Below are 17,791 nucleotides of genomic sequence, written 5' to 3'. Positions count from 1 at the left end.
ATCAGGAAGTGGGGAAGGCAATGGGCATCTAGCTTTGCTTTATTGGTACAAAAGAAAGTGTAGACTACTGGGTCTGCTGAATATATATTTTTGCACTCATCTAATAAAGAGAACTTTTCACCAAATGTGTCATGTTGAGTTGAAGACACGATGTAATAGTGGCTACAGAGCAGAATAAAACTTTTTTTTTTTTATTTCGCCTCTCGGTTGCGGAGATATTAGCAATCAAAGGTGAAAGGTCCTCTTTAAATGAAAAACTTAAAGGAGTAAGACCCTCCACTTCTAACTGCACAAATGGACTTGTAGGTCTTTGAAATGTAAATCCATTGTCACTTTAAGATGTTCTATCTGTTGCTGCATTCCCTGCAATTTTGGAGCCTCTGCTTCCCCATACAGGACCAAACTCTTCAGTTTGATTGATAGTTCACTCTTTGATTTCCTTGCTTGATGCTTGATGACATACCTCAGAAAGAGAGCTAACAAATACAATCACGCTAAAGAGGCGGGTGCTGGGCAGGGGAACAACCTGGGGAGGCAGTAATTTCTTAAAGGGGTATTCCCATCTCCAAGATCCTATCACAATATGTAGTAGATGTAATAATAATAATATTAGCAATTACCTCCAATTAGAAATGTAGTATAGTTTTTCTGATTTGCTATATCTCTTTCCTCATGTGCAGGCATGAGTTACGAGAACTAGCAACTAACTAACTAACTGTCACTTTATCAGTGGTCACAAATAGTGATGAGCGAACGTGCTCACCACTGCTCGGTACTCGCTCGAGCATCACTGTGCTCGACAAGCTCGGCACTCGGTGAGTATATTCGGGTCGCTCTGGCCGGAACTCGGGTCCCCTCCCTGCATGTTTGGCGCTCTTTAGAGAGCCAATGAACATGCAAGGATTGCCTGCCACGCACTGTAATGCCATAGCCATGTTGGTCGTGGGCATTACAGTGATTGGCTGGCCGCACAGACGTGATCAGGTCTATACAAGACCTGGCGCCGCTATGCTCATCACAGTCTACTCCGGAATCAGGCAGAGTAGGGAGAGGTGCTGCTGCGTCAGGGAGTGATTTGCTTCTTTATAGTTAGTATAGGTATTCCACAACATATATATATATATATATATATATATATATATATATATATATCCTTCTGAGGACTAATCCAGCTGCATATATTCAGTGGTGATAGCAGGAGTTAGGCAGGCAGGCAGGGTATGTGGCAAACTGCAGTGCAAGATACAGCACAAGAGGGTCCATTGAATGTCCTGTTACTATAGGTATTCCACAACATATATATATATATGTATATATATATATTCATCTGAACTAACAGTCCTTCTGAGGACTAATCCAGCTGCATATAATCAATGCTAGGCAGGCAGGCAGTGTATGTGTGCAGACTGCAGTGTATGATACAGCACAAGAGGGTACATTGAACGTCCTGTCTGCTGCTGCTGTAATAATTAGCAGCAGATATTACAGACATAGCCCCAGATATCAGGGGCAGGGCAATTTTTTTTTTTATCTAAATCCTGGTCATTTGCTTAACCCCTTCGCAACCTTGGGTTTTGTCGTTTTTGCTTTTTCGTTTTTGCTCCCCTTGTTCCCAGAGCCATAGCGTCTTTACTTTTTGGACAATTTGGCCATGTGAGGGCTTATTTTTTGCGGGACAAGTTGTACTTTTCAACGCCATTACTAGTTTTACCATATCGTGTACGGGAAAATGGTAAAAAAATTCCAAGTGCGGTAAAATTGCAAAAAAAGTGCAATACCACAGTTGTTTTTTATTTTTATTTTTTACCACGTTCACTGAATGCTAAAACTGACTTGCCATTCTTATTCTCCAGGTCATTACGAGTTCGTAGACACCAAACATGTATAGGTTATTTTATATTTAAGTGGTGAAAAAAAATTCCAAAATTTGGTAAAAAAAAAAAAAAAAAAATAGCACCATTTTCCGAGACCTGTAGCGTCTCCACTTTTCGGGATCTGGGGCTGGGTGAGGGCTTATTTTTTGCGTGCCGGGCTGACGTTTTAATTGATAACATTTTGGGGTAGATCCGATGTTTTAATCGCCCGTTATTGCATTTTATTGCAATTTTGCGGCGACCAAAAAACGTAATTCTGCCGTTTAGAATTTTTTTCTCGTTACACCGTTTACCGATCGGATTAATTCTTTTTTTATTTTGATAGATGGGGCGATTCTGAACGCGGCGATACCAAATATGTGTATGTGGGTTTTTTTTTTTTATATTTTATTTTGAATGGGGTGAAAGGGGGGTGATTTAAACTTTTATATTTTTTTTATTTTTTTTATATTTTTAAAAACATTTTTTTTTCACTTACTGCATGCTTCAATAGTCTCCATAGGAGACTAGAAGCAGCAGTTGTCTGATCGGCTCTGCTACATACAGGGGACCAGCAGATCCCCTGCATATAGCAGAAATGGTCCTGTGCTATGAGCGCCGACCACTAGGTGGCGCTCATAGTGACGAGATCATGACAACCACAGGCATCTGCTGCAGACCCTGGGTTGTCATGCACGCCCATCGGTGACCCGTGATCATGTGACGGGGTCGCCGGTGGGCGGGGCTTATGACGCGCAACCCGGAAGCGCGCGTTAAATGTCGCTGTCGGAGATTGACAGCGGCATTTAACATGTTAACAGCCGTGGGTGGATCGCGATTCCACCCGCGGCTGTTGCGGGCACATGTCAGCTGTAAGAATCAGCTGACATGTGCTTGGTTCAGTGCGGGCTCAGCGCCGGAGCCCTTACTGAACCGGGGGTACGCAAATGTGCGTACTAATACGGCAAGGGTTGGAAAGGGGTTAAAAAGCAACCCAGAGAAGACCATTTTTCTGCTCCATTTGCTTGTTCTCACTGCAGAATAAAGCCAGATCTGTTCCATATTTCAGCGATAAAAATCCAGAAATTTAAACTGAACGTGGAAAATATTGGCCTCCTTTTCCATTCTGTTGCAGTGTGTCAGTCACACTAGGTTCTGTGAAGAATAATATTAGTAAATTACAGGCCTGCTATTTAAAACCGTGATTCTCTGTCAGATAAATGTCACCTATAAGGCTGTTCCAAAATCAAACATTTCTTCCATTTTCATTCCGTTGCAGTGTGTCGGTCAAGCTATTCACACTAGGTGTCTGTGAAGAATAATATTAGTAAATTACAGGCCTGCTATTTAAAACCGTGGTTCTCTGTCAGACATATCACCTATAAGACTGTTCCAAAATCAGACATTTCTTCCATTTCCATTCTGTTGCAGTGTGTCGGTCAAGCTATTTACACGAGGTCTCTCTGTAGAATAATATTAGTAAATTACAGGCCTGCTATTTAAAATCATGGTTCTCTGTCAGACGTATCACATATAACTGCGTTCCAAAATCAGCCATTTCTCGTGAACATGGAAAATGTTGTCCTCCATTAAAAATGGGCAAGGTGCGTGGCAAGGGACAGGAAGTGGATGTGATGGTGATGGTGCATGCAGAGGCCAATGACGTGGCCGTCGGCAAGCTGAAATTGTGCCACAACAAACACCCACATTTTGTCGCTCGACCTTCCTGTCCCAATTACTAGGGGACCGCAGAACATCGCTATTGAACATAGAGCAGTGTCAAAAGGTTGTTGGTTGGATAGCAGATAAAGCTTCCAGTCATTTTGCCACCACCACCACCACCCTGTCTTCCACATGGTCGAGTCTCAGTAGCCGTGAGTCTGGACTGCATATTCCTCACCCTGATCTTCCTTCCTTCCACCATGCAGAGTGCCCGGAGACAATTGATCCCACACTTGAACACTCCGAAGAGCTTTTCACTTTTCCATTTGTAGATTCGGGCCTCTCACCCGGCCAACTTCAAGCAAGTCAAGAGGAGATGCGTTTAGCGATGCCCAAACATTGGAGAAGCCACGGTCACACAAAGGCGACGGAGGGAAAGTGGAATTACTGTCGCAAGAGGTGGATGATGATGATGATGATGATGAGACACAATTGCCAGAAAGTCAGTAGGAGGACTAGGGTGTGGAAGTGGAAGACGAGGTGGTGGATGATATAGTAACTGACCCAACCTGGCAGGGTGACATACAGAGTGAGGACAGCAGCACACAGGGGGAGGGAGGCATAGAACCACAACAGGCAGGAAGAAGCAGTGTAGTGGCTGCAGACACAAGGCGGGAAAGCATTCCTTGTAACGCCAACATGACGGAAGTTGCCAGTACAACTGTTAAGTCTTCCCAAGTCTGGTTATTTTTTAAAGACTTTGCAGATAACCCCAAAAAGGCCATTTGCACCACCTGCTAGGCCAGCATCAGCAGGGGTAGCAAAACTAGCAGCCTGACCACCACCAGCATGATCAGGCACATGGCAGCAAAGCACCCGACTAAGTGGGTTGAACCCCAGGGTCCAGAAACAGGGTCTGCGGGTGACACCACTGTTTGTTCCACTGTTGTGCGTGCATGCCAATTCCCTGTCCATGTCGCATGCCAAGATGCCTCCCGCCCTGCACCTGTTGTTGCACTCCCTCAACTAGCACCATCAGCAAGCACGTCCACGTCCTTGTCCCAGCGCATCGTTCAGTTGTCCCTACCCCTGTCCTTGGAACGCAAGTGCAAATACGCAGCCAACACCCCACAGGCCACACTACTAAACTTACACATTTCGCAAATGCTTGTGCTCAAAATGTTGCTTTTTAGGCTCATGAAGGCGGAAGCTTTTCGCAACCTGATGGCGGCGGCCGTCCCTCGGTACTAGGTCACCAGCAGCCGCTATTTTTCCCGCTGTGCCGTCCCCGCATTACACGAGCATGTGTCCTACAACATTAGACGTGTCCTCAGCAATGCAGTTACTGGGAAAGTCCACCTAACCACGGACACGTGGACAAGTGCTTGTGGGCAGGGACGGTACATCTCGCTGATGGCAAACTGGGTTTATATAGTGGAAGCCGGGACCCAGTCGGACCTTGGGACGAAACACGTCCTCCCGACGCTGAGGATTACGGGCCCTGGGTCAATCAGGGTTGCCCCTACATTCTACAGCTCCTGCACCTCCTCCTCCTCTTCAGCCTCCATCTCCGAAATGACCAAATAAGTCGCAAGCTGGAAGCACGACAGCACTGTCTCGGCCAAGCGGCAACAGGCTTTGCTGATGCTAATATGCTTAGGTGACCAACCGTAGAATGCTGAAGAGTTGTGGACAGCTCTGAAAGAGCAGGCAGATCTGTGGCTGACACCGCTGCCCCTACAGTCAGGTATGGTCGTGTGTGACAATGGCCGGAACCTGGTGGCGGCTCTGAGGTGAGGCGAGCTCACACACGTACCATGCCTGGCTCATGTGCTTTCAGCGGTTTCTCAAAACCTACCTGGATCTGCCAGATCTGCTTGTCAAAGTACGCCGCCTGTGTGCCCATTTTAGAAAGTCAGCTACAGCATCCGCCGCCCTTGCCGTGCTTCAGCAGCATTTGCATCTTCCAGCTCACCGACTGATCTGCGCTCTCCCCACGTGTTGGAAATCTACATTGCAGAGGTTGGGAAGGATTTGTGAGCATAAGAGGGCAGTTGTTGACTACCAGCATCAACAAGGTCATCGGTATTCAGTTCAGACTCCACACATAGGACCTCAGGAGTGGACCTGAATGTCAGACATATGTACCATCCTCCAAAACTATGAGGACTCCACCAAGATGATAATTAGCATCACCTTCCCGCTTCTCTGTCTTCTGAAACGCTCTCTGCTCACAATTAAAGAGGATGCATTGCAGGCGGAGCACGATGAGATAGAGCAAGGAACCATACAGGGTGATTCCACACAGCCCAGCCTCATCTCATCCCAACGTGGATTGGGTAAAAATGAGGAAGAGGAGGAGGAGGAAGAACAGGAGCTAGTTTCCTGCGCTATAGACGGTACTACCTGCACACACAACTATCATACCGTCTGTTCAACGTGGATGGCCTGGTCAGTCGTCCTCTTGGTGAGGACACAGAAGTCTTGCCTCTTTGCAGTCTGGCACACATGGCTGAGTTTATGTTACGCTGCCTTTCCTATGACCCTCAAGTTGTCCAAATTTTGGGTGACAGTCATTATTTGTTGGTGACACTTCTAGACCCACGCTACAAGGAGAACTTTCTGTCTCTTATTCCTGCACAGGACAGGCCTAATAAAATGGGCAGTGCGAGAAGGCCCTTGCGGCAGAGGTCACAGTTCGTTGGACAACCAAGGAGTACAGGCGACTGTCAAAGTTCTGGGACAGTTTTCTCAGACCCTCCCATCGCACAAGCCCTGATGCGCGGGGTACTCTGCCAAGGAGGGAAAAGTTTCAGAAGATGCTGAGGGTGTACCTTGCCGACCGTACCAACATCCTCTGTGATTGCTCTGTGCCTTATAATTATTGGGTATCCAAGCTGGACACGTGGCATGAACTGGCTCTCTACGCCTTGGAGGTCCTGGTCTGTCCTGCCGCTAGAGTTTTGTCAGAGCGAGTTTTTAGTGCCGCTGGTGGAATTATAACTGATAGGCGCATCCGCCTGTCAACTGAAAATGCTGACAGGCTGACTTTAAAAATCAACAAGGGCTGGATTGGGCCAGACTTCGCAACACCACTGAATGATAGCAGCGTAACATAAACTCAAATACAGTGTCTTTTTTTTGGAGGTCTAACTCTATTTCCATGCACTTCTGTCTTCACACCCAGACATGGGTATACGCTTCCTGATTTTGTCTATTTGCTCTTGTCCTACTCCTTCTCCCCATCCTCATCCCCCACCACCATATTACCACCATATGTACCATATCACCATATCTACGTCTCTTGCAAGGGACATTGGAGTTCCTCCAAATTTTTGGCAGCCTTTGCTTCACTTCTGTTACGGATCCGGGTGGTGGAACCTCTGTGCTGCAGAGCAAGGAGGGACCAGAGGGGCGTAACTAGGTATCAACTCAGACTGACCAAGGTCGCACGGCGGCTCAATCGACTCCGTGAACCAGGGAAGGACCGAGCAGAAGGACCAGGTGCTACTCTAGGCCTGTCCTTGTATGAGAGTAGGTGACTCCCACGAGTAACAGGCAGGAGCCTCCGGGTAGGCACGGCAGGTAACTGGTAGGAGCCTCCAGATAGGCTGGCTGATAGGCTCGGCAGGTAACTGGTACGTGATCTGGGTAGGCAGGCAAGCCAGGCCCATAGACAGACTGGCGGGTTTGTATCGTAGGCAGACCGTCGGGCTGGAGAGTACACTTGGCCGGTGAAGACAGGTAGTCAGACTGGACTGGTAGTCAGGCTGGCGAACTGGACTGGTAGTCAGGCAGGCGGACTGGACTGGTAGTCAGGCAGGCGGACTGGACTGGTAGTCCGGCTGGCGGACTGGACTAGTAGTCAGGCTGGTGGACTGGACTGGTAGTCAGGCTGGCGGACTGGACTGGTAGTCAGGCTGGTGGACTGGACTGGTAATCAGGCTGGCGGACTAGACTGGTAGTCAGGCTGGCAGACTGGACTGGTAGTCAGGCTGGCGGACTGGACAGGTAGTCAGTGTTCTGTCCCCACTTAAGGCAATTGAAGGTGCGCAGTAAAATTATAATATGAGAGGTGTTACCTTCATATCCTTGAAGCGAGGCAGACAGGACCAAGTGCGGCTCCAGGTGGATGGAGTCAAACGTGGAAACAGAGAGATGAATCAGCGGTGGTTTATTTGAACCATACCCGAAGACAGTGAGGTAATACAGTGCAGATGATACAAGTAGCCAATACTGTAATAGTCTTGTGGGTGTTCACCTTTGGAGCCGCTACTGAGCTGCGGAAGCTGCTGCTGGTCAAAAGACTTTGCTTTCTGCAGCCCAAAGGGGATGTGTGCCTCTCACGCTGGTGGCTGAGGTAAAAATGGATGCCAGGAAGTGAGGTAGTACACAGAGCTGCAGGACATTCCCACATTCTAGAAAAAATGTAAAAGGAGGAGCGAGGGGGTGACACAAAGCTTCTGGTCAGCAGGGGGCAGCAGACAAGCTTGATCAGGTAACAAGAGAACAGTAGATTGAACGATAAGAAAGAGATATTAAGGGAACAGCACAGTCAGACTAGCAGCGGGACCTGAGGGCTGAAGCAGAGTTTAGGACACAAAGCTACAACCTTGCACGGGCACCTCCATTTTGGAGGAGGTGCCTTTTATATGAGAGGTCCTCTGGCCATTGGCCGGGGATCCCTTAGGATGGCGCACAAAGCTTCTGGTCAGCAGGGGGCAGCAGACAAGCATGAACAGGTAACAATAGAACAGTAGATTGAACTATAAGAAAGAGATAATAAGGGAACAGCACACTCCCCATCTGAAATTCACTTTGGGGATTTCACTACTAGAGTCCTTAACTAAAAACAACCTGTAAAGAAAAGGCATGTTAAAATGCAACGTTAAACATAAGTCAAGTCCGTATCGAAGAAGAAGACTCAAAGGTTCGACTTGTACTGCTCATTCAGTAGGGATGCTCTCAACAGGCAACAACAGAACAAGTTCGTGGATGGGTCTTGTAAAAGTCTTTGGCTCGCCTTTCCTGACGACCTTCAATTCCACCTTCCGAACCTTGCCATCCTGGCTTGGGAGTGCTTTAGTAATTAGTCCCATAGGCCAATCAGACCTTTCTGTGGGTTGATCTTTCATGAGTACTAGATCTCCTTCTTTGAGGTTCGGCTTGGGGTGTTGCCACTTCCTTCTCCCTTGCAGAATGACGATGTACTCCCTTATTTTGGGCTTGTTATTCATGGTACGCTGAAGGGAGTTAAACCTAGACAGAACTTGTTCCCGATTGTTTGGGAGTCTTACCCTGGTAGCTCAGAAGGGTAATGGAGAAACCCAGTGGTTTGTTTTGTCTTTAGAGAACTCACAGTCCATTATTTTGATAAATTCTTTGTCCTCTACTGACAGGGCTACCTTGTCGTCGTCCTTAGTTGTGTGGAAGACTGATCTTCCCAAGTTGCTGATACATAGAGATGCAATGCCAGTTGTCTGTGTGGGGCCTGGAGACTTCTCTTTCACTCCATAGTGATGAGGACATGGCTTGATAAAGGTAGTGCGTCCATCTCCCTGCACGTAAGTCTTGAAGGAATTAATCTCTGAATGATTTGCACATACATTTCCTATGACCACCCATCCTAAGTCCAGCCTCTGGGCGTATGGTGCATAGTCAGGTCCATTGCACTGTTGACGCACCTTGTGTACCCTTAGATTGTCTCTACCGAGCAGGAGCAGAACCTCGGCGTTGATATTCATAGGAGGAATAACACTGGCCAGGTGCCTTAGGTGTGGTTGATGAAGTGCGGCTTCAGGAGTAGGAATCTCGTCCTTGTGATAAGGTATTTGGTCACATTCAATAAGAGTTGGTAGGGGTATTTCGGTATCTCCATTGATAGGAGAAGCAATGAATCCTCGCGCTCTCCTGCCGCTAGTCTCTATACGGCCTGAACAGGTATTTAAGGCGTAGGGTTCTGATGGACCTTTAATTCCGAATGCTTCAAAATACTTGGGTCCTGCCAAGGACCGGTTGCTTTGGTCATCTATTATGGCATACATCTTCACTGCCTTTTCTGGAAGCCCTTCCGGATAGACCTTGATTAGACATATTCAGGCACAACACTTCTCCCTTTGACCCTCACCACATACCTCAGAGCATGAGCATGAGACGGCTGTGGCGGTGTTAGACTGATTCTGGGGCTCCCCGCCATGACTTGGAGTGGGAGTTATGTCGGAGACTGCAGTCGGTGAATCTCTGGCGAGCGGGGTTGGGTGCATAGCTGAGGTGTGTTCTTCGCTATTACACTCCTCACACTTGATGACAGCTTCACAGTCTTTGGCCATATGCTCGAGACTGCAGTCGGTGAATCTCTGGCGAGCGGGGTTGGGTGCATAGCTGAGGTGTGTTCTTCGCTATTACACTCCTCACACTTGATGACAGCTTCACAGTCTTTGGCCATATGCTCCACTGAAGCGCAGCATCTGAACCATACCCCAAGCTCGGTGAGGACTTTCTTGCGCTCCTGAAGGGCCTTGGACCTAAACCCTCCGCACTTGCTCAGTGAGTGAGGTTTCTTGTGAATGGGACACTCCTGATTGAAGGACTTGTCTCCTGATGATGCGGTGTACTGTGTACCGGTGGGTACTGCATGTGATGGGAGATTAGTCTTTCTAACACTCACAGTGTTCTCAAAGTCTCTACGTTTCTGTATGACACCTTCATACTTCGATGATGGTGTAGTTGAGGTTGCAGTGTTAAGCTGTAGGAAGTCGAGGCTGGGGTCGTTCCTCATCTGGGATTGCTCGTCGATGAACCTGCAGAAATGAATGAATGGGGGGAAGGTGACGTCGTGCACTCTCTTGTACCTTGTGACTGACGTTGCCCACTTCTCCTGCAAACTGTACGGTAGCTTCATCGCGATTGGGTTCACTCCATGTGCTGTATCCAGGTAACACAGGCTGGACAGACGAGGGTCTCTTTTGGCGAGCTCCAGCTCCATGACCAAATCACTTAGGTCTTGAAGCTTGTGGACTTCCTTGAGGTTGATCTTTGGGATGTTCTGAAGTCTCTTGAATAGGGCCTTTTCTATTGCTTCTGCACTGCCAAAGGTGCGTTCCAGTCTTTGCCAGGCAGCAGCGAGACCTGCTCCTGCTTGTCCCACGTAGACAGTTCTAAGGTTCTTGATACGGTTTGTAGAATCTGGACCCAACCATTTGATCATGAGGTCAAGCTCCTGTTCTGCGGTGAGACTGAGGTTGGCGATTGCAGCCTTGAAGGTTGCCTTCCAGGCCCTGTAGTTCTCTGCACAATCATCAAATTTGGAGAGACTGGTGTTGATTAGCTCTCTGCTCACCATAAACCTGGCAAACTCTGACATATCGGATTTCTCACTGCTTGTTGCCACGACAAATTGTGATGTCCTTTGGGTGTATGAGTTGCCTGGCGTGAAAGGTTGAGATGTTTCCGGGTAGAATGATGTTGCGGCAGGGTTGAGCTGTGGTTTAGCCTCTGTAGATTCTGATGACTGCTTCTCGAGCTGTGGAGGTGGATGAAGAAATGCTTGGTAGCCAGCTTGCTGTAGTGACTGCATTTGAGAAGGCACCTCCTGGTGACTGTCATTAACTTGCTCAGGTACTGTGGAAGGCTTTGGTGCTGCCGGTGGAGCTGACTTGGAGATCTCAGTGTTGTTGGCTTGGACGGTGATGCAGCCTGGGGTTGACTCAGATAACTGGTTCAGCACATAATCTCTGGTGCGATCAATCGGATAGTCTATTTCCTGTGGTGGAGAGCAAACTGGATCAGGACCTTGCCTCAACGCTTGTTCGAGTAGCTTCACTTCAACTAACGCAACTTCCTCTTCCATCTGTGAATGAAGAACCTTTATCCGAGCCTCCGCTTCTGCCCTCTTATTCTCTGCTTCTACTTATCTTTCTATGAAGTAACGTCTCACCTTGGATTGTTCTGCTCTTATGCGGGCCTCTAGTATTCTGTCACTCAAGGCTAAGCTTCTTGAGGATGATGCTCTTGATGACCGAGAGGAGTGTCTAGATGAGGTTGTTCTGTGAGATCTAGTTTCTTGCTGGTGAGAAATACGGTATTCTGCTTCATCTTTGACATTTTGTATCTTGGCGTCTCTTTCTCTGCATACCAATTCTGCCTTGCTCAGATCTGAAAGGGCTTCGTCAAGATTGGAGCCTTTTAGAAAGGTAGTGTACCTCGTAAACAGCCTCTGGTATTTTTCTTGAGCTGTGTTCAGTCGTTCAATGGCAGCTTGTAAGTTTGCAGTGTCGCCTGAAGAGGATTGAAGTTTTGACATGTGGTAAGAAACCCGTTCCCATAGTTCTTCAAGGTTGTCACATAGTTCGTCATTTGCATTGCGATAGTTCTCAATAGCCTTTATTGTTGGTTTGACAGAGCGTCTTTGTCGAACAACTTGATCTGCTGGGAGCGTGGTTTCTGCTTCCCGCTCTTCATCGTGGACAGTATCAGGTTGTATTTACTCTGTTTCAGCAGTGGGGAACTGTGCAAGGTCTTTTTCGGCCATTTCAGTTTAAGGTGTGCCGTCTCTTTAAGAAACTAAACTTTTGAATTGGGGGTTAGAAATCGCGGTGCAGCTTTGTTAAGACGCCCTGATAAGATCCCTAAGGTGTTTTGTAGAGAAATGTGGGTTTTTTGTTTGTTTTTCGGTCCCACGATGAATAGCGATCTGCTATAATATGCTGCAAGAGTATATCAGGGTATGGGTGGAGGGAAACCTCGGGCATAGATGTGAGGGCTTCCTCTTAGGCTTACCCAGGCAAGTGCTGTTGCTGGGCAGATTCCAGAGTGAGGTGCTGGATTCTTAGGGGGTCAGTAGCCGGATAATGATCTTAAGGCACTGTTTTTGCTGGGCTTAAAGTAGTCTTTTGACTGTTCTGTCCCCACTTAAGGCGATTGAAGGTGCGCAGTAAATAAGAGGTGTTACCTTCTTATCCTTGAAGCGAGGCAGACGAGACCAAGTGCGGCTCCAGGTGGATGGAGTCAAACGTGGACGCAGAGAGATGAATCAGTGGTGGTTTATTTGAACCATACCCGAAGACAGTGAGGTAATACAGTGCAGATGATACAAGTAGCCAATACTGTAATAGTCTTGTGGGTGTTCACCTTTGGAGCCGCTACTGAGCTGCGGAAGCTGCTGCTGGTCAAAAGACTTTGCTTTCTGCAGCCCAAAGGGGATGTGTGCCTCTCACGCTGGTGGCTGAGGTAAAAATGGATGCCAGGAAGTGAGGTAGTACACAGAGCTTCAGGACACTCCCACGTTCTAGAAAAAATGTAAAAGGAGGAGCAAGGGGGTGACACAAAGCTTCTGGTCAGCAGGGGGCAGCAGACAAGCATGACAGGTAACAACAGAACAGTAGATTGAACGATAAGAAAGAGATATTAAGGGAACAGCACAGTCAGACTAGCAGCAGGACCTGAGGGCTCAAGCAGAGTTTAGGATGCAAAGCTACAACCTTGCACGGGCACCTCCATTTTGGAGGAGGTGCCTTTTATATTAGAGGTCCTCCGGCCATTGGCCGGGGACTCCTTAGGACGGCTTGCGCAGCCCCTTTAAGAGGGAGGGAGCGCACGCCCTAAGCACAGTGCCCGGGAAGCTGCGCGCGCCGGCAGCAGCAACAGCAGGAGAGCCGGAAGACGCTGGGCCGGGAGCGCAGCATTAAAAGGGACGCCGTCTCTGCCTGTCAGGGGGCAGAGACGCCGATACTACAACTTCATAGGCAAACAGTATGGGAGACCCGCTTCCTAATAATGGGAACATTATTTTCAGGAGGCCCTCTGACCTCTACGTCTCTTGCAAGGGGCATTTGAGTGCCTCCAAATTTTTGACAGCCATTGTAGTCACTGCATAGGCAAACAGTACGGGAGACCCTCTTCTTTCTAATGGGAATATGTCGTTACTGTGGCCCAGCTCTATGTGTCTTTTAATTGTTAGTGGGGTTTTTCCTAAATTTTGATAGCTGTTGGACTCACTGCATACCCTTTAACTGTATAGCAGACCCTCTCCTTTCTAATGGTAACATGTTGTTACTGTGGCTCAGCTCTATGTGTCTTTAAATTGTTAGTGGGGTTTTTCCCAAATTTTGGCAGCCCTTGCAGTCACAGCATGGGCATTACCACTATAGGTGACCTGCTCCTTTATAATGGGAACATTTTTTTTTTTACTGAGACCCTCCTCTTTGTCTCTTCAAAGGGTTATTGGGTTGTGTCCAAATTTTTGGCAGCCCTTGAAGTCACTGCATACACAATAACATTATAGGAGACTAACTCGTTAATAATGGGAGCAACAAAGCATAGCCGGCTGATGGCTCTCTAACAATAGCAAGAACCGATTGCTGGTCCTTTAAGAATAGTAAGGGCCTTCTGATGGCCCTATAAAAATAGGCTTTGTGACTTTCAGAGTCCCTCCATCATGAATGAAACAGGATGTGTCTGATGATGTCTCACACACCACATGGCCAGATAAGGTTGTAAAATGTTAAAATTTCATTTCCTGGTGAATGCATTTGTCTTCGTTGAAAGCAATGCAAAAGAGCAAAAAGGCATCAAAAACGCTACGTGTGAAAATAGCCCAAGGTGTGGAGGAGCATTTTTGTATGTTTATTTTGCCTTATATACAAATCATTACCCTGGAAAGGATGTTCCTTAACATATTTCCCAGGAAAATCCATTTTGGTTTTGTTCTTGTATGTTTTATTGTGAGTCCGTAAAAGTGGCGTAATACTCTGACAACATTGTTGACAGCATTGACCTGAGAGTCAGGAATGCTTCCAGGAGTCTTTCCCATGCTGTTTCCTTGTCATTTGAGCACTGTTCCCATCGAACTGGGCAATTTTTAGGCCCTCTGCAGACCGCCGGGAGGGGTCGCCTGAAAAATGCTTGCGTTTCCCATAGACTTACATTGGGCTCGTTGCTCGGGTCGAGCACCCGAGTATTCCAATTTGCTCGACTTGAACAACGAGTACTCGAGCATTTTAGTGCTCGCTCATCACTGGTTGTAACCATGGACACCTAAGGTCCTACAATGCCAGCACAAGAGGAAAGAGACATAGTGAATCAGAAAAAAAACTATACTACATTTCTAATTGGAGATATTTGCTAATATTATTATTAGTATTATTATTCCTACTACATGTTGGAGATGGGAATACCCCTTGAACTGCTCTGTCACAACCAGAGCACTTAACACCTCATTTGCACATGAATGACAATGCTAATTACTCAGGAATGCAACAAGAGATAGAAGATTATTACTAAATAACCTAAAATCATAATAATACCTGGCACATCAATCCGTACTATGGGTATGAACCACTACTAAGACACCACTCCAAAGCATATAGAATGACAAAAGAGAAAATGGAGTTTTGTTGGAAAAATAAATAAAATCAATAATTTTATTAATCACATATAAATTCATAAAAATACAATACATAAATGACAGACGTGTGTAGGAGGACAGGGATGAGCAATCACATAATGGCAGCCAGGACGTCAGCAACCCAGGGAGCCTTAAGAGGGTTTATGAGGTTAGGTAACATGAGTATAAAACAGAAAAAAAACAAAAAGAGTTAACTAACAGCTCAGAAAAATCCCATGACCCAGGAAGGTAAAGGCTGAGGGAAGTAGTGTGCCGGGGTCAGGAATTCTCAAGACATTTCTGAGGGGAAAACCTGAAAAAAATAACTCAAAATAGTTCAGAGACTCATCCTGGGAGAGACTGAAGCCCAAGGTAATGGGTAAGACCCGTGCCGCTTCCTGACGCGCATTTCGTGTGGAGCGTATCCTGCTTTCTCAAAGGAAGATGTCATGGGATTTTTCTGAGCTGTTAGTTAACTCTTTTTTGGGTTTTTCTGTTTAATACTCATGTTACCTAGCCTCATAAACTCTCTAATGGGTTCTTAAGGCTCCCTGGGTTGCTGTCGCTGACGTCCTCGCTGCCATTATGTGATTGCTCATCCCTGTCCCCCTACACACGTCTGTAATTTATATATTGTATTTTTATGAATTTATATCTGATTAATAAAATTATTGATTTTATTTATTTTTCCAACAAAACTCCATTTTCTCTTTTGTCGTTCCAAGAGATGTAAGATATAAAGGTGTAGATGGATTTACATTTCGAGGCCCTGCATGCTCATAAATGTGGTTTGTGGGGTTTATCTTACTAACAGATTTAATTTAATGGATGCATTTTACATCGATTACAATAAATAGTTTGTATGAGATTAGAAGAAAAACTCTTCTCAGTGAGTCTCTGCACCATCATCTGTGTCTGATATATTCCAGCCCAATTCAGATGTGAAAAATTTTTTTGTTCTTACATATAGATATATGTAATGACAACCGATTATTATTTGTTCCAGAATGCAGGTTTGGTGACAGTAACCACAACTCCTCTCAATTGTGGCCCTCGGCTGAGATTACTGCTTGACCGTCCCGTCAATGAAAAATTACTCATGCTGCTTCCTCTCGGTTATCCAAGCAAAGACGCCACTGTGCCAGACTTAAAAAGAAAGCCGCTGGAAGACATCATGGTGGTTGTTTAAAAATATCATCTCTACCTACAGTCTTTAACAAGTCTTCATTTCACAGGACCCACATCAGTCATGTCACGTCTCTATTTTTTGTTTGTTTTTTGCTATTGTATTTGGACATAGAATATTCAATACCCCCAAAAAACTTGGCATCCAAATAATACAGCGATACAATGCCTAAAAAGAAAAGGGTTAACAGTAAAGTTCCATATTGTCCGAGGCAGTGAAAGGCCAGTTTCCCCCACCCCTCCAGAAACCAACAGCAGGTGGAAACAAGACGCTTGTAGAGTGGGGTCACTAGATTTGGAGAAGTGAATTAATTCCTTTGCAGCTCTTGTGAATAAATCCTTGGAGGGATTTAACGTTTCAATATTAAAGTGGATCTTTCATCAGATTTCACATTATAAACTGTACACGTTATTAAAAAGATCTCTTAGACCTGGTGTACTTACTTTAAAAAACAGTCCATATTTGAATGTCTATGGAGAATCCGTCTCAAAAGATATTATTATTATTATTATTATCAGGCAAGAAGACATTCAAAAAGGATTTTACAGCCACTCTGAAATCTATTTCCATCCTCATCTGGCTATTTAATACTGAATGCAGTTTGCACGATGAAATCTGGTGACAGATCTGCTTTAAATTTCCTCCCAGAACACTGTAACAATAGAGCAGGATAGTGGTGGTAATCAAATCCCCCTACAATACCAGTTTTCCTCATTTTTTTTTTACTTTGTATTCTCCTATTATTAAACACTATTTGCCTTCTACTGTATAGTGGGTCTAACATAATAATGGACCCCAAAGATTTCGGAGAAGACAGCCCCATTTGATGATGACTTTGAATCCAATCACTTGTCACTAGGTTCTATTTGTGATGGTTTGATTAAAAAAATCCTATTAGATATTATTGTTCTGATTGCATAGTGATCACAATAGAGTTTACAATTACAAATAGATACCCTCAGTTCTGTATATATAGAGGTTGGACTCTCACAATTTTGAGCTGGGAAACAAATAGCGTTAAAAGCCAAACAGTGCAAAGTTTTTAATAAAATCCAACATAAAAAAATAATTTGTAACTCATGCATGAAAGTAAAATAAATTGTCCTCGAAGGTGTTCATATCCTTTAAACACAAATCAAAAAATGGTCCAACACCAGTCACTTTTTAATTTCTAAAAGTACTGCAGACAATTGTACAAGGACATATGAATAAACATGCACAAAATGCATATAATATTGCCTAGATTAAAGAAATCCTATAGAGATAACTGCACAGAATTCCCATTATTGAATTTGTTATTTTTATATTACGCCACTAGGTGGCAGTATTTAGCTTAATATGATTCTGTCATTTCTCCTGAATGCTGAGGTTTACCACACAGTCCTAAAGAATTTGGTAATAAAAACAAAAAAGAAATCTCTCTATTATAAAGTCACTGAATAATAAAAACAACTCTATGTTTTATTAAACCAGTGAAATATTGGATGACATTTTAAGATTAGTTTTGATCATTTACAGCTATATCTACAATTTATCCTGCTGTCCTGGTGTAGTATTCACTAGTGTTGAGCCACCCCCGTAGTGTTCGAGTTCGGTTCGGTTCGTCGAACACCCGTATGTTCGCCGAACTGTTTGTCGAACTGTTCGTCGAACACCTTCGAACACCGTTAAAACCAATGGCAGGCAAACAAAAACACATAGAAACAC

The 17,791-nt window shown here is 45.5% G+C and overlaps 1 protein-coding gene across 1 annotated transcript in view; it reads left to right on the top strand.

Moving 5' to 3' along the window:
* The window catches only part of IYD (iodotyrosine deiodinase), a 64,422-nt gene extending 47,441 nt beyond the window's left edge, over positions 1-16,981 (top strand). The window contains exon 5 of the mRNA XM_073672680.1: positions 15,905-16,981. Coding sequence (XP_073528781.1) covers positions 15,905-16,087 — 183 coding nt within the window. The 3' untranslated portion in view covers positions 16,088-16,981. The remainder of the gene's footprint in view (positions 1-15,904) is intronic.
* Positions 16,982-17,791: the final 810 nt, after the last annotated feature.

This window comes from Phyllobates terribilis, unplaced genomic scaffold (genome assembly GCF_046119375.1).
Source record: "Phyllobates terribilis strain yellow unplaced genomic scaffold, ASM4611937v1 Scaffold_3__8_contigs__length_932513732, whole genome shotgun sequence".
Classification (NCBI taxonomy): domain Eukaryota; kingdom Metazoa; phylum Chordata; class Amphibia; order Anura; family Dendrobatidae; genus Phyllobates; species Phyllobates terribilis.
This window is presented reverse-complemented; position numbering and strand designations above follow the sequence as displayed.